At 57.4% G+C, this 26,110-nt stretch overlaps 1 protein-coding gene across 2 annotated transcripts; it reads left to right on the top strand.

Annotated features, from left to right (window-relative positions):
* Positions 1–25,041, top strand: SHF (Src homology 2 domain containing F). Of its 2 annotated transcripts, XM_075045789.1 has the most exons (7): positions 45–724; positions 8,292–8,421; positions 9,499–9,717; positions 11,338–11,475; positions 14,554–14,725; positions 15,073–15,192; positions 18,744–25,039. In XM_075045789.1, exons 1-7 carry the CDS (start codon positions 227–229, stop codon positions 18,928–18,930), a joined length of 1,464 nt encoding a protein of 487 aa, XP_074901890.1. In that variant the 5' UTR covers positions 45–226; the 3' UTR covers positions 18,931–25,039. The 2 variants fall into 2 exon arrangements, with proteins under 2 accessions (XP_074901891.1, XP_074901890.1); XM_075045790.1 differs by lacking the exon at positions 11,338–11,475 and having other exon boundaries at positions 1–724; positions 18,744–25,041.
* The last annotated feature ends 1,069 nt before the right edge of the window (positions 25,042–26,110 follow it).

Here is a 26,110-nt window from a genome sequence, read left to right on the forward strand (position 1 = left end):
GGGGAGGCCGTGCCGCGCCGCGCCGCGCCGCGCCGTGCCGGGGGGGAGCGGGTCCGGGGAATCGGGGCGGGCGGAGCGCGGGGGGGGTCGGGGGGGGAAGCCCCGCTCGGAGCAGCCGGCGCGGCGGCTCCGGCAGGTGGCACTGGCCGCCTCCCCCGGCCGCCTCCCCCGCTCCCCCCCCGGCCCGGGCTCCGCCGCCGCCGCCGCGCTCAGTCCGCCAGCGCCGATGCTGCTGAGCGGAGCGGCGGCCGGCTCGGAGCGCGGCGGCGGCGGCGGCGGGGCGGGAGCCGGGGCGGGGGCCGGCGGCGCTCCGCAGTGCGTGGGCACCATGGCCCGCTGGCTCCGGGAGCACCTGGGCTTCCGCAGCGCCAAGCCCGCTCCCCCCGCGCCGCCCAAGCCCGACTACCGCGCCGGGCCGCCGCCGCAGCCGCCCCCGCCGCCCGGGGGCGCCGCCGAGCCGCTGGCCGCCGCCCAGCCCGACATCGTGGCGGCCTACCGGCTGCAAAAGGAGCGCGACTTCGAGGACCCCTACAGCGGGGCGCCGCTGCCCGCCGCCCCCGACGGGCCCCGGTACGTCTCGCCCAAGCACCGGCTCATCAAGGTGGAGGCCGTCGAGAAGGTGCCCGCCAGCCCCCCGCCGCCGCCGGCGCCGCCGCTGCTGACCCCCGCCGCCCCCAGCTCGCCCCTGGCCGGCCCGGAGCCACCCGACGAGCCGCCGCAGGAGGTGAGTTGTCCCGGCGCGGGCACCCCACCGCCCTCCACTGGGGTGCCCCCGGCCCCACGGCCGGGGTGTGTGTGTGTATGGGGGGAAATGCTCTGGGTCGCCCCGCCGGCCTCTCCGGCGCCTGCTGCGAGGAGCAGGGCCGGGACCCCCGCGGCAGGTGGGGCCCGAGCGCCGAGGGCTCGCCACGGCGGGAGCCACGGCCAGGCTTCGCGTCCCCCCCCCCCAACATCCCAGCAGCACCGACATGCCGGTCACACGTCAGCAGCAGCAGTGGGGGCGGCCCCGGCTTCTCCTCCAGCTCCCGCGGGAGGCAGGTATGATCCCCAGCAGGAAGCGTCGCTCGCCGAGGTGCGAGAGCGCGGGGCCTGCCGGCTACCTTCCCCCCCTCCCTTCTTGCCATTTCTTTGCAGCCGAGCGCTCGGTGCTCTACAGAGGCGAAGACCTTCCAGCCTGGGAAGGTCCCGCGCGGCACAGGACCGTCTCCGGTGGCCTCCGATGGCGGGGCCGGTGGCCCTCGGCCTCCTTCCACCCTGTGCCCAGCGGCACAGATCTCCCTCTGCCCGCTTGCCAGGGCCTGCCTGTGCCAGCGGCAGCGGACGGGCCCCCCTGAGCTGCCGTGCTGCTTTGTCAGGGAGCCTCAGTGCCTCTTTGTCTGCCGCCTCCCGGCCAGCTTCTCGGGGGCGAGAGCGGAGCCTGGCGCTGCCGGTGCCAGAAAGGAGGCGAGGAACGTCCCCGGTGAGAGGCAGGAGCTGGGGAGAGGCTCCCCGCGGGGAGATGGGATCCGAGTGGCACAAGGACCCGGTAGAGGAATAAACCCGCCGGGGCCGCGGCCGTCGGTGCCGGGCCTCTTGGCAGAGAGGTTGATGCGGGGACTGCGCAAATAAAGGCAGGAGGGGTAATTAGTGCCCGCCAGCGCTGCCGCCTGCAAGACGGGGCTTGTCGAGCGAACTCGACGGGATTGCAGATCTGGCTGGCGGAGGGAATGGTGGATACAATCATCCCATCTGTGGTGCTGGCATCACCGGGCGGCACGACAAAACGAGCACTGGGCAAAATCTGCTTGGGAATATTTTAAGAAGACAGAAAAACTTGTCGCTGGTGGATCTTGAACGTTGCTCATACTGACTAATTGCTTTTGGGAGGTTTCCGGAGGGGCGCAGCAGAAACCCCCTTTTTAGCTGGGATCCTGTAAACTGGCCACTGCAGACAGCAGAAGAGGAGGAGGAGGAGGACACTGGCAGCGGGGACTGGAGGTGCCCATTGTGGTGATGTGGTTTGCTGAGGCAGGCTGGATGGTTTTTCCTCCGGAACGCGCCGTGTGGGATCGGAGGGCTCAGGAGCAGGTGGTGGTCATAGGAGGGACTCGGGCTGTGATGTGCAAAGGGCTGGGCAGGAGCTGTGGGAAATGGGGACTGCCAACAGGTACAGCCATGGCTGTGCGGGCATCTGAGGGCTGAGGAGAAGCTGGGAAGTTTAGAGAAGAGCCAAAAGCTGGGATACGTTTGGGGAAACCCTGCTAACAGCACTAGGCTGAAGAAGACCCTTCATCTTACCCGAGATGGACGGTAATTAGATTATCTCCTGATCTCCTGTGTGCCTCTGTGGGGAGAACATTTCTAAATCTTCAGGGCTCCAGTACGTGATGGACACAGGCAGAGCTCTGGAGTCTGGGTGAAGCCAGAGATAAAGTGGCAGTATTTGATAGTGCATGCAACTGTCCATTAGAACAGTTTCCCTGGAGGAGCGGGGGAGCGTCCACCACGTGGAGCATCTCTGTTGGGCTTGAGTGCCCTTTGAAGCTCCCATCTGCTGGCCTTGACGTTGGGCTGAGCGGTGGGAGGGTTCCCCAGTTGCTGCGAGGTCATGGTGGTTCTTTCTGGAGGTGGTCCAGGAGGATGGAGGTGCCTGCTGGGGGGCTGCTGATATGCTTGCGGCCCTTGCTCTTGGTGACAACATCAAGGTGTCCTGGAGCAGGGAAGGCATGCCAGGGCCGGGCTGGAACCTCTGCTGAGCTCTTCAAGCCGATACGATGGTTGTGGCAGGGAGCTCAGTGTTCCCATGCTTAGGAAGAGGCGATGAGCACCGTTCCCTACCTGCTGTGGGGACTGGGACTCCACAAAGCCCGCGCGTGTGGGCCTTGAGTTGTGGTGATGCTGAAGATGAAGGGAGAAGTACAATTCTAGGTACAGGCAAGGCTGCTGGAGCAGAGAGGTTTTTTTGCTAATGATTGACAGTGAAAAACACACTCCAATAAAATGCGCAGCCCTTCCGAGCGGGGAGGACGAGGATGGACAGAAGTGGATGGAGCAGCCATCAGTTCCCGGTTGTGTGGCTTGGCCAAGGCCGTGTGGTTTGTGGTATGGGTGCTGCGTTGAGGCTGGGGGACTGACCGTGTTCCCTGGGAGCCCTGTGCCCACTGTAGCTGTCCTTCCCATTCTGGAGAGCTGAAGATGGGGGCAGGGACATCTTGGCAATGGCATCCTTCCTGCCGGGGCCGTGTGATGCTTTGCTTTCATAGCGTGAGTCGTCACATCTTTCTGCCTCGTGTGGGATCTGCAACATCTTGTGGGGACGCACTTAGAGTGAGCTCTGCAGTGGCTCCTGCTCCATTACAAATCCTTGCTGGACGTGGTGGGAACTAGCACAGGTCCTTCTCCATCTGCTTGGTCTGGGCAGTCCTTTTCCTACAGCAGTGGACAACGAACTGGCCCTGTGTTGCTCACCTGAGTGAGGCGGATACCCTGGAGATGTTTTCTCCGCTGGGTTTGGAGCAACGCCACCAGGATGCGGTGGGGAGAGATGTGGTGAGGCCCCTGCCTGCATGGGGACACCTGCACCTAGGGTACCGTGTGCTTGGGGACGGGGTTGGGGATCTGCCTGGGGTCGTCTTTGTCTCATGCCCGCCGGGACCGGTCACTGGCGTTTTTGCTGGGAACGCAGGGTCAGTGCCGCGGGGTGTGGGAACGGCCGGCCAGGAAGCTCTTGGGTGTGTGTCTTTCCTGCAAGAGCCTCCCCGAACTGAGTCATCCTGCGCAATGCTGTGCTGTCCGCCCCCCACTCCCTCCTCCCGTGCCACGGGTGCAGCCATGGGCTCCCCGCCTGGCCCAGCCATCCCCCATGGTCTGCGGACTGGACCTTTCTTTCTTGGAAGGCCAGTGCTCGGTTTGCTTTTGGGTTTGGCTTCGGTGTCCGCCAAAAGCCAGGCTGCAAGATGTGTAAAACTGGGGAAATTTTGCACCTGACAGAAAGAACAAAAACTGAGTTTGGTTATAACTCAGAGTGGCTCTAGCGTTAAACCCAGCAATCTCCCTGGGGGGACCCCAAACATGCTTTATCTCCAGTGCAAGAAACTTGTTTATAACGTGAGGGATCTCCCCAGGTGTCCTCCAGGGACCTCTCTATAGAGTGGAGCATCTTGTTGTGGCAAAAGTTTGTGGCAGTTAGGACGTTTGTAGGCAAGATGAGGTGAAGAGCCCTGGCTCTGCCCTGGGATCTCGGTGTCTGAACTGTGAATGCTCTTGGAGAGCTGCTGTTGCCTTCCCTGGTGGGCAGCGTAAAAACTGTTTTACTGCGAGAACCCAGCGATGATCTGGTCCTTCGCCTTACTTTTTTTATTTTCTTTTTTTCTTACAGCTGGCGTAAATAATAAAGCAAGACCAGCCTCAGTACTGCATCAGGGATCTGGGTGTGCATTGCCACAGCAGATAAATGCGTGAAAAACACTCTCGTGCATAAAGAGGATCTGTGCCCGAGTGCCAGTGGTGCCTGGCTGCTCTCTGAAGGAGTAGTCTGCACCAAGAGCTGCCCTGGGATGGTGGCTTTGTGTGTCAGGCTTTGCTTTTCACCTGCATTATTTCAAATCTAGGAAAGCTTGTGCTGTGTATAAGCAGGTGATGCCTCGGTATCCGGGCACCCGAGCGGCACGCTGGGATCAGCTGGGCGGTGAGCAGCTCCCTCCGCGACACGGGAGGCGAGCGAAGCATGGAAATGCCTGGCCTTTGACCAAAGTGGGGGGTGTCTGGGGCAACCCTGCGAGCTGCCCTGCCGGTGGCTGTGGCCCCCGCCTGCACTGGGGGAGCGGCTGTGTGCACCGTGGCTGCTGCAGAGCACCCTGCGCGGCTCGTAAAGTCCAGCGTTCTGATTAGGAAATGTCAGAGATGCAGTTTCCTGGGCAACCTTAATTCGGCCCCTTGTGCAAGGGCATTAGGATGCACTCAGTAATTGTGTGATCCCCGCTGTCTGCCCTCTAAGAGCCCTGCCCCATTCCCAGCACTGGCCGGAGCCTCCAGCCCCTCCAGCCTTGGGGCTCGGGGTACCGTTCTCGCTTGCTTGATTGTGCATCCTGAGGTTGCAATGACCCTGGAGACAGGAGTTGCCTTCCCAGCTTTTCTGTGGCTCTCCACTGTAATATCTGGCTATTTAAAAAATGAATGGGTTTACATTCTCAGCACCCTATGGTGGGGAGACTTCGCTCCTACAGAGAGGCATCCTTGAGATAGTGGAGGAGTAAAGCCAGTGCGGCAAAACCCCACCAAACCTAGGGAGCTCGGAGACTCAAGCCCCTGCCTGATCTGAGCCATTTGCTCTGGGTCCAAGCTAAGCCCAGCAAACCAGTCTTGCCTGCGCAGAGCCCGTCTAATTGCTGGAATGCCTCTGCACGCCCCCCGCAAGCAAAACACCCAGTTTTAGGGGTCTTGGCAGAGACGCGTTAGGATTCTCCACCATCCTCTGCTTTCTAGACCTGGAGCTGGAGGCATCTGAGTGGGGGCCGCTTGCTGGAGCTCATGTGTCCCTCCCTGGGAAGACAGACCCAAGTGCTGAGGAAATATGGAGGGGGCTTTCCTCCGGTTGGGAAGCGCGACTGCCACGTGCAGAGGAGCCTCTCGGCTGCCAAGCTGCTGTGCTGGTGCCCTGTCTTGTCTGAAGCTGCTCTGTGTTTGCGGGGTGAGAGAGGGAGGGTCCAGGACTGGTGCCAGCAGCAAGCCAGGTCTATGTCTGCCTAGCAAAATGCATCTAGGAAACGGGGTTTGTGGCAGGTTTGAATGCGGGCAGGTTGGGCTTGGGGCAGGAGGAACGAGCAGGCAACCCCTTTCTGAGCCCAGGGGAGTCAGCGGACTGTGTTTCACAGTCCCGCAGCGCACTTGGAGCCATGAGAGCTCTTGCAAAGGCTGAGCATCGGGCATGGCGCTGCCCGTCTGCCCGCCTCGCAGGCGCTCGTGTGTCGAGCCCCTGCATTTGTGCGTGTTGGGACGCCTGCCTGCGTGCTTGTGCCTCCCTCGGTGCTTGCACGTGTGCGAACGAGCTGTCGCCAGCGTGGGGCTGTGCTCTGTGGATGTCCTTGCAGCGGCACGGAAGCTTCTTTGCAGCTTTTCGAGGCGTGGGTGCAGCCCACGGGATCTCCTGGCTGTTCGGAGTGGCAGGCGCTGATCTGCCCTTGGGATCTTGCAGGCAGCGGGCGGGAAGCACCCGCCTGCTGCAGGCTGAACCCCTCTTTGCCTTGGAGAGGAAAAGGGTGTTGAGAAAACAGGGGCTTCCCGCAGTGAATTTGCAGTTGCTGTCGCCCATCTCCCCACCCTGTGGGGCATTAGGTCGGGTCCTAGCGACCAAGCAGCTGCAAAAGTCACCAGTGACGTAGATTTCCCTGGGGGGGTTTTGACCCAGCGGTGGCAAGCGAAGGGCTGCAGCCCTCTGGGCTCAGTGTTGCCCCTCGATGTCCCCGGCAGGGCCTGAGCGATGCCACGTCTCCCTTGGATGATGGAGGTGAGGGCAGATTTCTTTCCTGTCTCCCGCTGCAAAGCCAGGGGCTGGCTGCTCCTGCAGCCCCATCCAGCCAGCTCACTGGCACGGGGCCCTGCCTGCGGAGCCAGCGAGAGGTTTTGCTCTTTCCCTCTCGTCTGGTGGAGGCCGATACCCCGAGCAGCCATCTGTCTTGCTGCTGCCTTGCTGAGGGGTGAGAGCATCTGCTCGCTCCCACGTTTGAACCACCCCCCGTGCTTGCCTGGGGTGGCTGCGAGCCCTGGGGTTTGTTCCAAGGACAACGACGCTCTGCTGCTCGCTCACACCTCGGTACAGAGGGGCCAGGCTGGGAGAGCCGGCCCGGCTCCCCACTGCATCAGCCACGCAGGGAGCCCGGAGCTGGGACTTTTACAGAGGAGGTGGTGAGCCGGAGCGGAGGAAGCCACGTTCCTCCTGCAGCTCAGAGGGATGCGAAGGCTCAGGGCTTCACAGAGGTGTTTACAGCTCCGGTTCCTGTTCCCTTTTCCTGCTGGGTTTTGCTGCTCGAGGCTATTGTCGGGCCGTTTTGCACAGGAAGGAGGAAGAAATGTTTTGTTTTAAGCCGATTACAGGAGAGGAATGCGTGGAGCAGCCCTGGTCTCCAAGGCTGGCCAGGCACAGGGACAGCATGGCGGTGAGGACAGAGCCTGGCACTGGGTGGGATTAGGCAGCCACCACACCATGCTCTGGCCATTTGGTCCTTGCTGCGGGAGCTCTGCGTAGCTGGCGTTGTGGTGGCAAAACCCATCTCGCCGGGTGGTCCAGCCTGGGGTTTGCAGCCTGATGGGTGAGCGAGACCCTGGCAAAGCTGCTTGGGCACACTTGGACCCTGCTGGAAATACTGTGTGGCCCCGTTTTGGGACCAGGCTTTGAGGCTGGAGGGGGGATGTACAGCTCCAGGCTTGCTGGAGACTGTGGCATCGTGCAATGGTGTGCTCCAGTTGGGAAGCTGCTGAGGTGCTGGTGCAGGCGTGTGGCTCCAGCGCCAGAGGAGATCAAGCTCTGGGACGTTCCCCATATCCTACTGCAGGATCATCTCCTTTTCGCTAGCGAAGGCAAACCTCGGGCTTTTTGTGCTGTCCCTGTGACATGGCGCTTGAGAGGCTCCTGGTCCTGCTTCCCGGTGTCTCCTGGTCGCGTGGAGGAGGCCTGTCTTGTGTTACTTGGGACACGTGTGGGGATGCTGCGGGGGCCTGGGAGGGAGCGGACAGGAAGCCGTAGGCTGTTCTTAGCCCTTTTGTTGAGAAACATCTTCAAATGAGCCTGCAGGAGCACTGGAAAATAACCAGTGAGTTCCCAGTTGTGCCAGTGCCAGCTGACACGCCTGTACTGGGATCTGTGCCCCTTCCCCACATCGGGCGAGGAAATGTGGCTGCATGCAGGGAGAGCATCTGCGTGCCATGGGGGGGGGGGGTGGCATCACCAGTAGGCCTGTGTCGCAGCGGGGGCCTTGCCGGGGTGTCTGCGTGGGCGCTGGCAGTGCTGAGCCGATGGTAAGGGAGGAGGCCGGGCCGCCTTCTGCTCTGCTTGGCTCTGTCCCAGCTTTCGGGACAAAGGCTGGAGCATTTCCACGGCCGAGCGCCGGTGCCTGGAAAGCCGCCGGCTGCCAGCACCTGCTCTGCGGGGATGCCATGATGCAGGCTCGGGGTCCCAGCTGCTGCTCTGGCTTGTTGCTAGCAGAGCTTGTGGCGTGGTTTCAAGGGGCTTCAACTGGTCCCTGACCTGCCCCCCCTCCGCCCCGCAAAAAGGCAGGGAGTATCCTAATCCTTCTCCTAACCTTCCCTTCTTCCAGCTGGCTGTCCTGGAGGACTACGCAGATCCCTTCGATGCGGCGCAGGTGGCTGGTAGCCAGGCAGGGCTGGAGAAGGTGACAGAGAACGATGGATACATGGAGCCGTATGAAGCCCAGAAGATGATGGCTGGTAAGGTGGAAGGCTCTGTGCAAAGGCCACTTTGTGCCTCTCATCCCTGCTGTGTGAATTTGGTGGCCGCTGTACTTTGTTTCTTGCAGCCCATGGCAGCACCTGATCCCCCAGACAAGGCAAACCTAGCTAATTGCTGTGGTGGCACACAGCCACTTTGCAGGCAAATTTTCACAGCTTTAGCTGTGTGTGATGGGCTCGCCGTAGCCAGAGCACTCACAAAGGCTACCCGAGCAATAAAGGCACCTCAATATTTCCCCCTGTGATGCTGCCCCCCGGGAACACAGTGCCTGCTTGCCAGGCTAAGCCAGGAGAGGTGTGACATTTGATGCATCTGGCGTAAAACTAAGATGGATGTGGGAGTTATTTAATTCGGTTAGGACCGGGCCAGAGCGTGCCATTGTCTGCTGCAGCAGTGGGATCCCCAGTGGGCTTGTTTATGGCTGGAAAGCAGGTGAGGTGAGAGCGCGCGCTCCCAAAGGCATTTCTCTTACCGCCGCAGTGCATGCAGGGTCACTGTGCCGGCTTGCACACTCCAGGCTCTGTCTCTGCTTTGCAGTTCCATGATTTTCCTGGAGTGAGTGGTTTCTGGAAAGCTCATGCGGCTTTTTGGACTAGTCCATTGCAATTCTTGGAAAAATCTGCAAGCGGCGAGGAGGCTGCTTGTGTCTGTGGGACAGACTTCTGTTTTGCTCGAGGGAAGGGCATTTTATTAAACTAGCCACACTGGGTGTCCAGGGAAGAAACCTGGCCTTGCTGCTTGCAGGGTATCAGGCTTTGGGATGCTCTGTCCCCATGGACCCCGCTTTGCAGGGCTGTCCGAGTGAGGGGATATTGTACTGTGGGGAGAGAAGGCATCTTGGTGCTGTGGACTGCTCAGGACCCGGCTGCCCAACAGCTCCCCGGCTTCTGGCAGGCGCTTGCTGGAGGTTTGGGGGTTCTCCTCCATCGCTGATGGTCCCTATCCCATGTCACCCTTGGGTGAAATTGAGCCCTGTCATCTAGCAGGGCTTTGGGGACCATGGCCAGGCTGTGTTGGACAAAGAGCTCATGGTCTTTTCCCTCTTCTCCTGCTAGAGATCCGCCAGAAGGGCTTACGGGAGGCTCCTGCCCGGCCACTGCACCTCTACGACACTCCCTACGAGCCTGTGCTTGGAGGACTGGACATGGACAGTGAACGCCCGGCTTGCCACAGGCCCAGGGAGTCCCGGCTGCCTGAGGATGATGAGCGGCCGCCGGAGGAGTACGACCAGCCCTGGGAGTGGAAGAAGGAGCGGATCTCCAAAGCCTTTGCAGGTGAGTGATGGGAGCAGCCATAAAGGATGGATTCCAACCATAAAGCAACCTATGCTGCGTTGCGTTTTTCAGGGGGGAAGCTGGCTCCTTGGGGTTCCTTCATCTTTTGGGGGTCAATAGTGTTGGCCTCTGCATTTCCATGGCTTGGGGAGCGCTCATGCACTTCAGAAGGGAGCCAGGCAGCGTGGAGTGGTGGATGGAGCTGCCTTGGCAGCCTGTCCAGTGCTCAACTCTCGTTGCCTCTTCCCCCTGGGTTATCACAGCCTCTGGTGCAACCCCCAGAAACCTCAAATTGCAGGGGAGAGGCTCGACCCTGGGCTCAAGCAGATCCATCCTTCGTGGGGGCAGGAGGAGATCTGGGCACTCCCCCAGGAGCCTTTGGCCAGGCAATTGTTCAGCCCCCTGACCTATTTATCTGTGCTGTGGGATCGATTGTGTTTGTGTTTGTTAATGAGGAAATCCATGCTGTGCATTAGCGCTGGCTCCTCCGCCAGTGCTGGCTAATTGCCATGCTCTTATCTAGGATGCATTTTAATTGCAGCATTGTGCGTCTGCGCTGCAGCCGGCGTGCACAAGGTGCTTGAGCTGGCAGTTGTCGGCGCTGCACGGGGATACTGGCGTGGAGATTCGGGCTTGGGAGGGGTTCACATTTTGGGTTTGGGCTCTGCGAGCTGGAGATGTATCTGCTGGGCTCGATGCCACAGCATCTACTCATGCCTGGGGTTGCACTCATACCGTGGGGACTCAGCTGGGTGCAGGGCCAGTGCCCACGGCACACTGTGCCAAGGATTCAGCTTGTCGGGCTCCGTCATGAAACGCGGTACGTTGCCGGGCTGGGTTTGTGCTGAGGTGTCTGTGCTCCGGATCTGGGCAGATGAGCCACCTTGCTTGACGTCCCTGGGTGGAGGTGGTGTGTTCACAGGTCTGGCTCGCACGTGGATGCACGTGGGCATGAGCCAGGGCACTTCAAGCTTGCTCCGAGTCCTGAGGGAGTCAGGTTGCTGTGCCCTGGGCCACGTTAGGACCTGCTGCCTGTTTTTTTCTGGAGCCAGAGCAGGTCCTGGTGTGGCTTGCAAGGTGTTTCTCCTCTCCTGCAATGCCGGAATCTCTCTGCTGGCCCATTCCCCCTTTGGGGGGCCTGCGAGACTCCTGCTGATGGGCAGTCAGTACTGGCATGAGGCAGCAACCCGCTGGTGCCTGGCAGGGGAACGTGGACCCCGTGGGGTGGCTGGGAAGCAACCGGGGCAAGATGGATGCACAGGCAGGGTGGATGGCAATGGGACGCTCGGCCAAGGTCCTCCGGACGGACATGCACATGGGATGGGGAGTGATCACAGGCTCCCTCCCACGCCAGAGAGGGTCGGCTGGGAAAGCTGATGGAGGACCAGGGTCTCTGCATTGGGAATGTGCCCCACATCAGCCCTGTTCCTGCTTGGTGTTGGGGAGGGGACTAGATGGCCAAGCTGGCTTAGGGCTCCCGGGAATTTAGTCCTCAGGTCTTTCCCCCCACAGCTGCTCTCCTTCTCCGTGGGCCTGGTGTTGCTGGTTGTTTCTAAGCCCTTTCTTTCTCTCTTTCTCTTTCTCTTTCTCTCTCTCTGCGCACCCCCCCTCCCCCTCCAGTTGAAATCAAGGTCATTAAAGACCTGCCATGGCCACCGCCAGTGGGACAGCTCGACAGTGGTGAAAGCCCCCCGGACAGTGAGGCTGGTGCCTCCGTCCCTCTGCAGCACGGCCAGCCCAGCTACGAAGACGCCAACGGTGGGTCTTGCATGACAGCGGGGTGTCCAGGGGGGACTGCGGCCAGTGCTTGCCGTGACCCTGCCTCGCTGCCCCACCAGCACCGAGATGCTGCGATGCCTCGGAGCTTGCCCGGACCTGGCAGGGCTCTCCCCACTGCCTGCAGGTGCTGCCAGACATGCACCCTCCTCCTCCGCCTTCCCCCAGCTCCTCCTGGCCTGTTCAGGTGTCCTGTGCCAGACGCCAGACGTTTGTCCTCGCCTCTTCTGCATCTTCTTTAGCTCCACGATGCCTCTTTGCACGCAGCAGTTGAACTGCGCCAGGGGATTATTCAGTGGCAGAGTTATTACCTTCTCTTTTGTTCTCTCCTCTTTGCCTCCAAATTCCCAGTGTTTGATGGCTGCTTTTATGGTCTTCTCAACAACTGCTCTAAGCATTTAGCTGATGTTTTCTTGCAACTTAATACCCAGGTCCCTTACAGGCATGGTAGCAGCTAATTCAGATCCCACTGCTGAAGTTGGGGTTGTTTTCTCCCCGTGTGCCTCGCTTCGTCATTTAGCACTGCTCCATTTCCTCCACTATTTTATTACCTTGCTGCTCAGTGGCAGGGGGTCCCTCTGGATTCTTCACTCTCATTTTTGCTATCCTGAACAGCTAAATCTCCCAGGTACACTTTGTCATCTCAGGTTTGCCTTGTTGTGAAGCCTTTTTTGTGTGTGCCGAGCAGCAGAGCCCCCATGTAAATCCCCCTTGGACTCTGCTGGCAGTCTCGCTTATGAAAGCCAAATATTGCTGCTTCTCTTTTAACCCATTGTTAATACTGTAAGGACCTTGCTCTTGTGCTGTGGTGGATTAGGATTTTGCCAGGAGCATTAGGTGGGGGGGTGTTGTCAAAAGCCACCCAGGCTTTTGGGGTTGGGCTGTCACTCTTGCGGAGAACTGGGACGGATCTGCGAGACGTGACTTTTTCTCTGCAAAGCGGAGGCTGCGTCCTGGTGTGCCGTGTCTGCCTGTGCGTCACTAACGCTGCTCCTGGTAGACACTGTGACGTGCCAGGTGCAGATGTCTGATTTCCTTATCTGCAGTTACCCATATCCCTGCAGAGCTTTGTAAAGAAAAAACAGTATGGCTTTTGCTGCCTCCCAGGTGGGTTTGAGCATGAGGTTGCACGTGACAGCTGATTTTGCTGCCGATTGTAGGGGCACTCCAGAGCGACGCGGCTGCTTTGCCAGGCCCACGCTGGGGTACTGTCCCAAACCCATAGGGATGCTACAGGTTGAGACCAGTCCCGAAAAAGAAAGGTCTTGGCAGGAGGATTCCTACAATGAATGCAGGTGTCAAGAAAAATTAAATTCATTGCTATGCAGCCTCTTCTCTTCCCCCATCATTTATTATCCCTGCAGTCATTCTGACATGCATCCTGCTCCTGATGAACACATCAGTTTGTCATTTTTCCTGGTTTTAGCAACACAGAGTCCCTTTTTTTCCAGGCTTGCTTTGTTGTGTTAAGTTTATCTTGCCAGAGTTTTGTCTTATTTTCTACTTCCCCTGTCTGGGAGTGACTTGAACTTCTTGAAGGCTGTCTTCTTACTCTTAGGGGCTTGTTTTTAATATCCTGTTTAATCATGCACATGCCTCTGCCTTTCTCTGACAGGTGCAATGCATTTCTTCTGAGCCTCTAACACGATGCCTTTGTGCTGCCAGCAAACAGTTTGGTGTTTTGATTGTCTGGCTTTTTAATGATCACCCCAATTTTTTAAGGTGATGAGTTGAAATTGAAGCCTGGATGTTACGTACAAGGGTGAACCTGGCCAGTGAAAAGCCAGACCGCTGCAGAGGCAGGGCTTGTCAAGCCTTAATGCCAGGCATCTCCTCCCTGAGCTCCTTCTCAGGGGGTTTTAAGCCGTGCTAAGCTGCAGAGGATTTTGGCTGGGTTTCCTTTCAGCTGCCTTCCTCTCTTCTCAGTGCTGGGGGAGCCGGAGACCTGCTCGCCTGTGTAGGGCCCAGACAAGGTGTCCCTCAAATAGCTGCCGTAGAGGATGCCCTGCTAGAGAGAAGAATATCCCTCCCTGGGTATTTTTTGCCTCTGCCCCGCAGCAGCGTGGCCTCAGCATCGCCCTGCTTTTGCTTCCCCCTCCAGGGAGCATGGGGAGGGGGGGACGCTGCCCAGTCCCAGACATTCCACTTGTCCTGGGAGCTGCAGTGTCTGGGCTCGGCCACCTCCGGGGCGACTGTGCCTCCGTGGCATCAGCCACTGGCAGCCTCGTGTCAAGGCAGCTCTACCCGATCGATAAGTAATTTGTGTGAGGGGGCTTGCGTTGCAGGGGAGCAATAATAAACTCTCTGGAGGAGGGAAAAACAATATTGTTAATGCTGAAATCATCCTGCACAGAAATAACAGTCAGCGGGAGGCTGGGTCCCCGGGGCACATCTCAGTTAATCCCCCGCCGCTCGCCGGGTGGCACGCACTGGGCCACCGTGCCTTGTCGGTGCTCGGGGCGCCGGTGGCTGGGCTGGTGCCAGGCAGGTGGCTGCGTTGGGGAGGCACCTTGCAGTCAAAATGTCTCCTTCCCACCTCGGGGAATTATTTTTTTCACCTCAGGAGGTTTACTTGTGCCAGCAGAAATGTGTCCATCATTTTCAAACTGACCGCTCCCTTTAGCTCCATCTACCCCCTCTTTTTTTAATTTAATTTAATTCCCCGCCCGCCCCCCCAAGATTGGAGAGCCTCTCCTTACTGCTTCTCACTTAACTCTACGCCGCAACCACTGAATCGCTGGTTGCATTAGCAAAACCCCTCTGAGCTTTTGAAACCTCCCTGGAAAATATTCCCAGGGGCTCGGGTGCTGTGAGGACCCCGGTCCTGGCGTGGTGGGGATGCAACCTTGTCTGTCCTGGAGCACTGCAGTGAGCAGCAGTCCAAGAGCTGCCCTGCCCTGCCCTTGCTGAAAGCAGGGGGACGGGGCAGCATGAGGGGACCCAGCACGACATGACGTGGCTCTGTCTCTTTCTGTGGGTTCCCTCCACGGCGGGGAAAGCTGGGAGCCCAGCCTGTCCACCTGTCCCCACTGCCAGCTGTGACGTGCGTCTGTCTTGCAGGTCCGTCGGAGGGGCTGGGGTACGGCCGCACCTCGCCCTGCAGGGAGGAGAAGGCCAGGGCTGCCCTCAGGCATGGCTCCAGCAGCCTCAAGAGCACCAAGACGCTGATTGCTGAGCCTGGCCCCTTCGTTGGGGAGAGGATTGACCCTGCCCTGCCCCTGGAGAGCCAGTGGTGAGTCCTGCCTGCCCCTCTCCCTGTCGCCACACCACGAGGAAGCCTGGGGCAGACCCGCTTCTTTCTTTCTTCCCTGGCCCTGCGTTTCTGCCTGCTTGTCCCTGCTGCCTGTCTTGCAGTTGTGGTGTCCCTGTGTGCCCTCTGCACCCCCCTGAGCTGCCCGGTGGAAGCCCTGCCCCTTGTCCCCCAGCCCCAGCGGTGCCACCCCACATCCCTCTCCCCGAATATGGCTGCTGTCCCCGGGGAAGTGCCAGGGGTGCCAGCATTGCTGCTTCCCCAGGACATAGTCCTTCCCAGGGTGTCTGCTCTTTGCCTGGCACAGCCGTTCCCTCTCCCGTCTCCAGCTGGTACCACGGGGCCATCAGCCGGACGGACGCAGAGACACTGCTGAGGCTGTGCAAGGAGGCCAGCTACTTGGTGCGCAACAGCGAGACCAGCAAGAACGACTTCTCCCTCTCCTTGAAGTGAGTGGGCCTGGACGGGGCTGGGGGGGGTGGACCCACAACAGAAGGGACCCAGTGCCATGGGTGGTCCCCTCGCAGGTGGATGCCCCATGCAAACTTGTGCCCGTGCTGATGGGGTAACTCTGAGAAGACCACGGGGTGGACAGAAATGGCTGGAAGAAGTCTGCGCTTCACTGCAGCGTGGCACAGGCTTCTTTCTGGTTTGGTGTGTGGCAAAAGTATCTCTCGGGAAGGCTTGTAGATCTGGAGGCACACTGCTCTTCCCTTGGCAGTGCTAGTAGTCCCTCAGATGGATAAAACGATGTGCCTCACTGCTCACTTGAATACGTCTGGTTACAGCTTCCAGCTCTGGCTTCTTGTTACCCTGTTTTTTTGTAGCTTAGTTTCATGGGAAAGGAAAGTTTGTGTGATCCTGTTGTTGACGGAAACGCGGGTACCCGTCCCTGCTGCCCCAGCTCACGTAATCATTGAAGCCGTTGCTCAACTGCGCTGTAGAGAAGGCATTACCCTACTTCGGTTTCCCAGCAGGGAAACCTTACCCCCACAGCATGGCTTGGTTTCTGCTTGAGTTTTTTGGGGGGATCTTTGCGCCCTCCCCAAGTTTTCAGATTCCCTGAGTGCCAAAACTGCATGAAGCATTGCTGCACGTGTCCTGCCAGGGACGAGCTGCCCATAGCTCCTTATCCAGCTCTTGCATGACTCTGGGGACAGCCCGAACCCATGAAATCAAAGCTGTTACTGTCCTGAAGATGATGATGGATTAGCAAATACATTCTTGCCCTTCTGCTGGACGACTATATTAGCTCTGTTCCTGGTAGATGTGAAAAAAGTATTTATTGAGTACTTCAGTCGTCTCTGCCCAACAACGGGCCATTGTATTTCTCAATATACTTTAAGTTTCCCTAGTGGTCTCTGTACCTGCATTGCTCCCTGGTGGTTTCAGCCTTCCCTGTTTATTTCCCAGTGACACAATTGTGAATTAGATTGCTCCGTCTCTCTCTCTGTTTTTGTTTTTTTTTCTTCACTTTTTGCTGCCTTCAGCACCAAACCAGAGCAGAAGTTTAGCTGAAAATATTCTTTCTTCCTTCTGCACTTGTAGCTTTCAGATCAGAGAACAAGCCTTTCTGGAAAAGCTCCCTCCTTTCCTTTTTTTTGTCAAGAATTTTTACTGATGTTTTAATTTTCTCAGTATTTTTTCCTTGCCCTGGCTTTTGAGCAATTTTGAAGCAACAGCTTCTGCTGGTTGATGAGTCTTATTCGAGGCTATGAGAGGTCCTCTCAGCCATCGCCTTGCAGGTAGCATTAGCCAGCATGTGTACTGGAGAGCCTGGGAGGTGGCATTGGGGTTGTTGATGGGGCTTCCTCCCTTGCCAGCATGGGTGCCCCTTTCCATCACCTCTCTACAAGCCAGTCACTCACTTCTTTGGGTTTTTTTTTCCTTACTTCTTACTGCCCATCCTTAGCCTCATGGCAAAAATGGCCAAATCCTCTTCTCAAACGGCATGTGTGGCTAGGACGTGGCCTTGCAGTGGTGTGCCACCTCCCCAGAGGAGAATGCAGCCCATCCAGGAGCTGCTCAGGCATTGCCTGTCCTCCGGCTGTGCTTGCAGAGAGACTGCAGCCTCGAGAGCATGATTTTTACTCCATTGTATTTCTCTGTAGAGCCTTTTCAAGGAAAATCCCCTGGGACACTTTTTATTTAGCTGTAAGCTGTCTGTGTCTCTCTATTTCTTTTTTTTAAACTCTTTTTTTTATTTTTTTTTATTTTATTTTTTTCCTTGAGGAAGGAGGTACAGCCAAGGAGGTGGTCTGAAAGAGACCTCTGGTCCTGACCTAAAGCCCTTTTGTGCTGCTTTAAAGGGAAATATGCACGAGAGAGAGCAGCAGGAGCAGCTGTACACATAGCCGTAGCTATGTCAGGTAGCTGGGTAGTTGGAAGAATTTAACCCTTCCATGACAGTTCTGGTTGGTCCAGGCTAGGCAGCCCTACACTGCCTGTCGTGGACAGGGTTGTAGTGTCATTGCCTCAAACGCTCGGAGAATGAGTCTCTCCTGGCTCACACCTCTGTGAGAGTGACTGAGGCCACGCTGCAAAGGTTTGGGTCCTTCCTCGCGTCTGTAAGGTGCTCGGCAGGAGCAGCACCTGCCCCTTGTCCTCATTCTGCCCCTGGTGCTGGCTCCGAGGCTGTCGGGTTTGCAGTGTGCTCCCTCAGGCATCTCTCCGAGGGTCTGATCTTGGTCAGGTCCCTGAGCTTGCGACAAAGACCCCTGAAATGATTTTGGCAAAACACAACCAGCATCGCCTCTCTGTGGACCCATGTGGCAGCACTCCAGCTCTGGACCAGCACTGATCCTGCACCGGGCTCCTGTGCATCTTCGCCCTGCCAGCACCAGGCAAGGGCTGGGTCCATCTACAGACAGGGTACAGCGCCGAGGGCAGCACCCGTGGGCAGCTCTGCCTGTTAGTGGTGCAGCCACGTGTGTGTGTGCGCCGGATAAACCCATGCACCTTCACGGGATGCCATGCATGGTGCAGCCCCCGCAGCTCTTCCCTGTGCCCTGCTGCTGGGACACAGGATGTGGCCAGCTATCACTTTTCCTTGGCCCCTCGCGGGGGGCTGCAGCTCTCCCCCCTGCCCTCCCCCGGGACGGCCGGCTCCTTGCCTCTCAACGCTAAATGGATTGCAAACCCATTCTGCTAATGCAGCTGGGCTGTCCATTACGGGCACTGTCTCCAGCCGGGGGGGTGGAACCGGCCTGCACAGCGCTGGAAGCGGCTCAGCATTGCTGATGAGGTCCTGTCTGCTTTTAAGTCATCAATATTTTGCCATAATGTGCATTCCAGACGCTGCAGACAGGCTGTGGCTCTCCTCGGAGACGCAAATTAATAGCAACAGGGCCATTAGCCCGTCACTTGGAATCAGTGCTCGTGGCAGGATCTCCCTGCGCAGCCTTGCGTGGCTCGGTGCCCATGCTGTGCCGGGAAATGGCCTCGCTACGCTGAGCGGGTTTTATGGAGCCCGCAGTATGGGGGGGGGGGGCAATGCATTGCAGGCCGAAGGAGCAAATCCTGCTTTGCCACAGTGAGGCTGGAGATACGTGAGCTGAAGTCCCCCTGTGTGAGCCAGGGTGGTTGCAAAAGGGGCTTTACTACACGTGAGGGGCAAAAGCTGCTGCCCCTACATCACCCTGCAGCAAGAGCCCCCGCTGCTCCTGCCCGAGCTATGTCCTTGCTTCCCTGCCTGCAGACACCTACCCCAGCCTCGGCACCATCCTTGTCCCCAGATGGACCCCTCACACCCCACTGCATAGCCGTGCTCCCCACCGGGGGACACAGTGCAGCGTGGCTGGCCGTCTCCTCCCCTTGTGCGGTGGGCTTTGTCTGGAGTTGGCCAAGAGTGGGATGGTGCGGGCAGGGCTGTGGCTGGGGACAGGAGCCAGCAGTGTCCCCCCCAGCTGCAGGGGCAGGCTGCCTGTCTCAGGGGGTCGGGAGCTGATGGGAGACTGGGGCCAGCTGTACCCCCTAACCCTGCCTCGATCTCTTCTTGCAGGAGCAGCCAGGGCTTCATGCACATGAAACTGTCCCGGACCCAAGAGAACAAGTACGTGCTGGGTCAGCACAGCCCGCCTTTCGACAGCGTGCCGGAGATCATTCATCACTACGCCAGCCGCAAGCTGCCCATCAAGGGGGCTGAGCACATGTCCTTGCTTTACCCAGTGGCTATCCGTACCCTATAGTACTCGCCCCCCGTGAGCCAGGCTCGAGGCTGGGTGCACCCAAAACTGGCGCATCCGCAGGGCCGAGCGCCGCTGTGCTGAGGATGGGCTCCGGACCAGCAGCCCATGAGCACCTTGCTGGGCACGGCCGGCGCTGTTGGGGATTGCTGCAGCCGGACCCCCTGTCCCACTTGCTCGGGGGGCTCCTGTGAGCTGGTTTGCCCGCTGGGACAGCGCCAGGGGACCCCCTGCACGAGGAGCTGAGTGGGGCTCACCGGCTGCCCGCTGCCCTCACCTGCCTCCTGGCAGAGCTTGGGATGCAAGGACCGGAGCTGGGGCCTTAGAGAGGCCGGGGAGGGGGGTGACGTGCAGGAAAAGGGGGAGAGATCATCCAGTAGCGGGCCTGAGGTGCCTCTGTGAGGGTGCCTGGCTCTGCCCACGGGAGACAAAACGGCTGTGCCCGCAGGCAAGGAGGCTGGCAGGGGGCGAGCAGGGGCCTGCTCGTGGCTAGCGAGGCGCGGGGGGCCAGGCAGGTCGGTGGTAGCCCCCACCCACACAGGTGCTCGGTACTCGCCGCCATCCTTTGCCAAATGTAAATAGTGACCGGTCTCAGCTGCGCGTGCAGCACCGCTGCCTAATAAAGCGGTGCATGGTCACCTCCTGCTCCGTGGGGACCGCGCGCCCACATCCCACCACCTTGAGTGTGGCAAAATGGTGGGGAGAGGGATTTTATTACACAAAGGCTGTAAGCAAATTGATCTTTCCTTCACTCTTGTGTACACTGAGACCTGTGTGCCTGAGCCAGCTCACTCATTTGAGACACGGGGGACAAGGGATGCCGGTGGTCACGTCCTTGCTATGTCTTTGGGACCCTTTGCAGGCAGCGATGAGCTGATTTTGGACTTGCTTGTTATTCCCTGTAGAAGGCGGTGCTCTCTGGGATCTTTTGCCTCATTGTTTTCCTTCACGCCTTCTAAGTCTTAGGCAAAATCCCTGAATTTCGCGGACCTCCTGTTCCCCTCCTCTGGGTATTTACTGGCTCCAGTCCTGTTCTTTGTCTTCCTGACACCTTGTCTTCGGGCCAGCTTGCTCCTTCTCTTCATTTGGCTGAAGCTACATCTGGTGCTCTGTAGCACTTAACGCACACCTTGCCATTTAACCTTGTTCCTGGTGTTGCTTGCTACTGTACCCACGCATGTGCATTTCCTCCATCCATGCTTCAGACTAAGCTGTCTCGCTGTTACTGCCCTGCAGCACGTTCCCTTTCCCCTTCGCTCCCTGGGTGGTCCCGCAGTGGTCAGCAGAGGGGATGGCAGCGGCAAATTCACTGCTGGACCAGCACAACCTTTTGCAGCAGCAGAGGAAAGCGCTTGGGGCGTTGGTGAGATGTGTTAGCAGTGGCTTGATGAAGGCTTTGTGAAAAAGCATCATCCTCCCCACCGCGTCCTCCCAGGAAGGAGCCGGTCCTGCTGGTTTGCTGGGGGGGACAGAGGTGATCGATGGGACCGCAGGGACCTTGGGTGGGCAAGCGCCGCAGCCACAGCAGGAACTCTGCTCTCCCATCCAGGGCTCTGGGGTTTTCCAGACTCAATCTGTAGCTGGGGGATCGCTGTCCTGGCTGCTCATCACGGCTTTGAGCTGCCGTGGGGACCGTCAGGCACGGCCAGCGTGGTCCCCAAGTGCATGCCGTGGTTGGGAGCCTGCAGAAACTCTGGTGGTTTGTTCCAGGATGCCTCAAGCTCTGCTGCTCCTTAAAAGGCAGTGGTTTGAGCTCGTCGGGCGCCCGGTGTCTCCTTACAGCCCTGCTTGGCTGCTGGCAGCTCCCCAGCTGCCTCTCTCCATCCCAGGGAGGCATCTTGTCCGGCGGCGACGGAGGCGACTCCAGCTGGAGGGTTTTTCTCCTGGCAGTGCCACACCAGTGCCTGCAGAAAGGGCTGGGGATGCAGAAATCTGCAGAGATGCTGTTGGATGCCCTTGCTGCATTTAAAAGGTTTCAAGGGCCCTTTAGCGGCCCTGCTGTGCCCTGACGGCTCCAGTGCAGAGCTCATCCCAGGGCATACTCTGTGGCTGCGGCTGGGAAAGCAGAGGCTTCTCCGGTCCGTTCAGCTGGGGAATGAAGGCACAGGAGAGCCTCCCCACGTATTGTGGCGTTTTCTCTCAAGAAACTGCGGCAGGGAGCAAACTGCCTGGCAGACAGTTCTGGCTGTATCAGCAACCTCGCAGCCTTAGGGTGAAATCCTGCCCAAGCAGCCTGGATCCATCTCAGGGTCATCCCTGCCGAGGGCTAAGAGGTGTGAGACGTGTGTGTGTCGCACCAGCTCCCCAGAAACAGTCACAGACCAGCAGGACTGCTCTGGAGCTGGGCTTTGTGTCCAAGTGCTTCAGCTAAGCAGCTCTCAATCCTCCCTGTGGCAATTACATCCCTCCTCAGCCCTCTCCTCTCCAGGCTAAAGAAGCCCAACTCCTCAAGCATCTCCTTGTACAACATGTTCTCCAGCCCTGGCCATCCTAGTGATCCTCTGCAGGACTCTCTCCTTGTACTTGGGGTCCAGAACTGGACACGGTATCCAGACGTGGCCTCACCAGTGCCAAATAAAGGGAAATAACTACTTCCTTTGACCTGGCTACACTCATATAATAACTTCCATTGGAAGGGACCTCAGGAGATCTCTAGTTCACCCTCCTACTCCAAGCAGTGTCAGTGTTGACCAGAGTCCAAGAAGGGCTTTTTTTGGAGAGAAGCAGAACTGCCGTAAGCCCAGCTAATTTCTTTTTCCCCTCTTCATAGCATTACCAGGAGGGACTGGACACCAGGGACAGATGGCTGCAAATTCACTGCAACCTGAGGGTAACGCCTCCAGCCCAATGGAGCCTCCAGCTCCATGTGGGCCCTCATGTGGTGGAGGAGGTCCAACAAGAAAGATGTAGGAGCAGGCTGCAGGATGCAGAGCACAAAAAGAGCCAGGAGACAGGAGGACAAAGAGCCAGCCCACAGCTTGGCACGGGGTCAGGGGATGGACCTGATCTTCTCAAACGGAGCAGATCCAAGCAGGTCCTGGGTCCTGTTTGGACCCAGGGGGTCTCATTTTGGGATTTGCACAGGAAGTATGTGACGCTGGGTCTGGCTGGTGTATTGCAACCTCTGTTTATGATGGGAGCTGATCAGGACCTTCCCAGAAAATTTGAACTGAATCTCTCTTACAAGGGTATTTTAGTGCTGTCTGTGCCATCCCATGACTGAAGTGAGTGTTGTTTGGGAATGGGGTGGGTGGGGGCAGCCATGCAACAGGGCTAGAGAGGTGACAGGGAATCCCCATTCATGAGGATGCTAATCCCCAGGACACAGACAAGGGCCTGAACAACCTGATGTGGCTTTAAGGTTAACCCTGTTGGGAGCATGAAGGTTGACCAGAGACCTTTGTCTGTAGCAATTCCCAATCCACTTGTACCAGCAATCCCCTGTGTCCTCCTGGCTGCCTCTGTTCTCTGTCTCTCCTCCCCAGAAGTGAAACAGCTCTGTCATTCATCGCCTGATCTCTAGTCCCTTGCTAAGCCCTCCATAATCGCTGAGCTGTTTTAGCATGCTGCAGACCCTGATAATGAGGGAAGGAAGTTTGTTTCATAATTGGATTAGCATGGCTGGGAACATTGCTCTTGCACGGCGGTCAGGGCTGAGCTGGCATGGCCCCCAAGCCTCGTGCCACTCTGCCTGGTTGTGGGCCAGCTTGGGGCCGTGCTTACTCCTGCACAGGACTTTGCTGGCCAGAAGATGCAGTGTTGCAGGAGGAAGGCAACCAAGAGGGGTGAAAGGCTGATTCAGGGCAGAATTTGAGCTTGCCCTCCTTGGAAGCTGGGGTATGTTTGCTGAAACTGTCACAGTCCCTAATGTCTCCCACCTGCTGAAAATGAAGCACTTCGGTTAGTGTCAAGCCTGACATCAGCCTCATCATCCACCCTGGCACAAGTCACCAAGGCTCCTGAACACCTCAGAGGCTGGAGAGCATTACCAGTAACTCTTGATCCTTGCAGGACTGGGCAAAACCCTCAGATGTGTGTAGGGTGTGGTCCATCATCAATGCCCCCTTCCTGCTCCTCTGGCCTGGAGAAGTTTCCTTAAGCCCAAACCTAGAGATTAGTTTAAAGCCCCAGTCCTAGCAGTGATGCCTAAGTTGCTTGAATATCACTGAAAACATAGTGCCCTGTATTCTGTCTTGAACCACAGCAATCTGCAGAAGGATCAAATAACCCAACAGCTCAGCTGCCAAAGTTTGTAGCGAAGGAGAGAAATTTGTTCCTGATCCCTGCAGGCTACCAGCAAAACGTGCAGTGTAGCACATACATAGCACATGCATGTGGTACACACATGGCCTAGCTAAAATGCCTCCTTTCAAATCTTCTCATAAAGACCAACGTATTTGACACAAGGGGCAAGTTTCAGCTCCTAACTCAGAGACCACCCTTGCTCAGTCCCTTTGGTATGCTTCCACAGCATCGTCTCAAACCAGTTACTTGCTCCGGGTACCCTGTTTGAAAATTGTCCCAAAACATCCACGCTTGGATGCCTCCACCTATTTTTCAGTCTATGCTTGTGAGCAGTTCTCTCCTTTTCCTTGCACAATTTTGGAGGCCTGTCTCCAAAATGGCATGCTCGGGCAGATCTTCTGAGTGAGATCTTCCCAGTCAGCGCCTTGCTAGTGATGTGGCTGTATCCCTTGTGAAAAGACATCCCAGGCATGATGACTCCACACTCCCAGCCCTGCACTGCTTGCTATTAACATTGGTCAGGTCTTCCCAAGACTGGGGTGGAGGAACAGTGCTAGAAGCATCGCCTTGCTCAGAGACACCCCTTTTAATACATCATTTACTTGATTAGCTGGTTCCTCCTCTGCTATATCCATACCCGTGACTTCCAGCATTGGAAACTGGTTCATACTGGGTGCAAATCAAACTCCTTCCTTAAATCTAACCAGCCTAAATGCTCTGCATCACCTTGTCCAAGTTAATGATCAAAGAAAAATCATTACGTTACACTGAGACAATGTATCTGTGATAAATTCTGTTTCTATTTGCTTTCCTATCTTGAAGCTGGGTTTCCTTCAAAAAAAAAACACCCCAAACCTGAGAAAGGTGTGAAAGTCTAGGTATGTTTTAACCCCTCTTTTTCCTTTTCTGGATGTGGGGGGCACACTTGCTGCATTTGTTTGCTATTTGAGCCATACCCAGGTTATCCTAAATCTGGTCCTTCCTTCACAGTGAGGTGACCTTCCTTCCTCCTTTCCTCCCTGATCTCATGCAGCTCCTCCTGGTTGACCCTCATCTCATGCATTCAAAGTGTGTCCTCATCTGGTGGTTGTGCTTCAGGCATTCTCTGTCCTTCACATCCTGCTCAGCTGGATGACCTGCACAGCTACAAGTCTTTCTCTTAATTTCCAGGATAAATACACGCATGCTGAATTTTTCTCCATGAAGTGGCAGCTCACAGCAAGTCCTGATCTGTGCCTGCATGGGACTGGCGGGCTCTCTGCACGTGTGTCCTCTCTCACTGTTCCTGTATGAGGTAGCCTTGCTGCACATGTACAGTGCACTGTGATTTACTGCCCATATGCAGCATTACAGCCTCTCTGCGCATGCACAGCGTGTCCTGATTTACTGCATGCATTAAGGTTTACCTCTCTGCAAATTCACAGCACGTCTGGTTTTAGTGTGCTCTCTCTGACCAGGCACAGCGTGTCCTGATTTACAGGGAAGGCTCTTGCATCTCTTTGCCTCCATGCTCACACATGCCACTGCCCCTCTCCAAGGGGAGTAGTCTGCCTGATTTGCCCCTTGTGCGTGCAGTGGTCTTGGATTTACTGCGTGTGCAATGGGTGGGCACTCCATGTGGTGTAGTGCTGCCTCCGTGTGCTCATGACATCCTAATTTACTGCACATGCATTAGCTGCTTTCCCATGCAGGTGCCTTGCAGCCCCTGGAGAGGCACATCGTAGCAGTGCTTTCTGCTATGTGTGCAAGGCTCTAGCATCGTGTCCCGGCATCTGAGCAACCCCCAACTCTAGCTGGTAATTTATGGTAAAGATTGCAGGTTCAGTGCTGTGGTTAATTCCATTTTCCTTCCACACATTCAGGCTGTCTGAGCCTCCTCTGCCCCCATCTGCTCAGCCCCTTTTGTAACTGTCTTACAAGGGCTGAGATGCAGCCTGGCACCACCATCCTGGGCTGCCCTGGTTCATGTCTTGGTCTGGAATCCGTGGGCTGCGTGGTGACTAGGTGTTAAAAGTCCTGCCAGAGGTAATGGAGGGTGCCTCTGGTGGGCAGCAAGACCCCATGTCCTGCCAAATGTCATTTAAGCCAGAGTCCCAGGTGCTACCCAGATTGCAGCTCCAGAAACTAAGGTCTTCTCAGGGCATGTTTATGGAATCCCAATGACTTCCTCTACTGACCTGTTGGCTTGGGAGAGCAAAAGGGGAAAACTGGGTTATCAGAGATCCTAGAAATGCTTCAGAGGGCAGAAGGGACCATGCAGTCCAGAGGAGAGTGTTGTCACTCAAAGCTGCAGAATGTGCCCATCCAGGCCTACACCAAGAAAGGTGAGGAAGATGGGACCCACAGCCATGGCCTATGGCGGCCCATGAAGGAAGCACGGGAGAGGCAGGATCTCCCATCCCTTACCCTGGGAAGGTCTCCAGCCCTGTTTGTGATGCTGGTGACCAGAGCATGCAGGGAAAGCTGCCGGCTGGAGCCGGCTGGGGCTGGGAAGGAGGAGGTACAAGCTGAAGCTTCTCCGGTTTATTGTAGGGAAGGTGGTCCCTGGTTTTCTTCTTTTTTTCCAGAGAGTGGCTGAGCTAAAAAGCATCTTGCCCTCTTCAGCTGTGACTTGTCACCGAGTTCCCAGATGCCGTGGGCTGGGGGAAATGGTCCAAATGGGACCCAGAAGGGCTGGAGAGAGTCCATCACCCACATGGTGAGGGCTCTTGCCCTTGCATTTGACTTCCCACCAGTCCCAAAGGAAGAAGGACATCATACACCAGAGCAGGCAGGAGACCAAGCACAGGGATGTTGCCCAGTCCCCTCTGCATTGCAGACCTCGCACTGCCCCACTTAGGTGAGGGTCCCTCTGAAAGTCCATCATTCAGGGCGACCTCAGGCTCTGCGGCTCTGGCATTGTCGGCCCCGCAGACAGCAAGGTAATTCATGCTGGCAG

The sequence above is a fragment of the Buteo buteo genome, chromosome 13 (genome assembly GCF_964188355.1).
Source record: "Buteo buteo chromosome 13, bButBut1.hap1.1, whole genome shotgun sequence".
NCBI lineage: Eukaryota > Metazoa > Chordata > Aves > Accipitriformes > Accipitridae > Buteo > Buteo buteo.

Excerpts from the sequence above, each read along its gene's own strand:
- SHF (XM_075045789.1), top strand. The coding sequence starts at position 227 with ATGCTGCTGAGCGGAGCGGCGGCCGGCTCGGAGCGCGGCGGCGGCGGC. Across the intron at positions 725-8,291 it reads CCGACGAGCCGCCGCAGGAG|CTGGCTGTCCTGGAGGACTA; the intron begins GTGAGTTGTCCC and ends CCCTTCTTCCAG. Across the intron at positions 8,422-9,498 it reads AGCCCAGAAGATGATGGCTG|AGATCCGCCAGAAGGGCTTA; the intron begins GTAAGGTGGAAG and ends TTCTCCTGCTAG.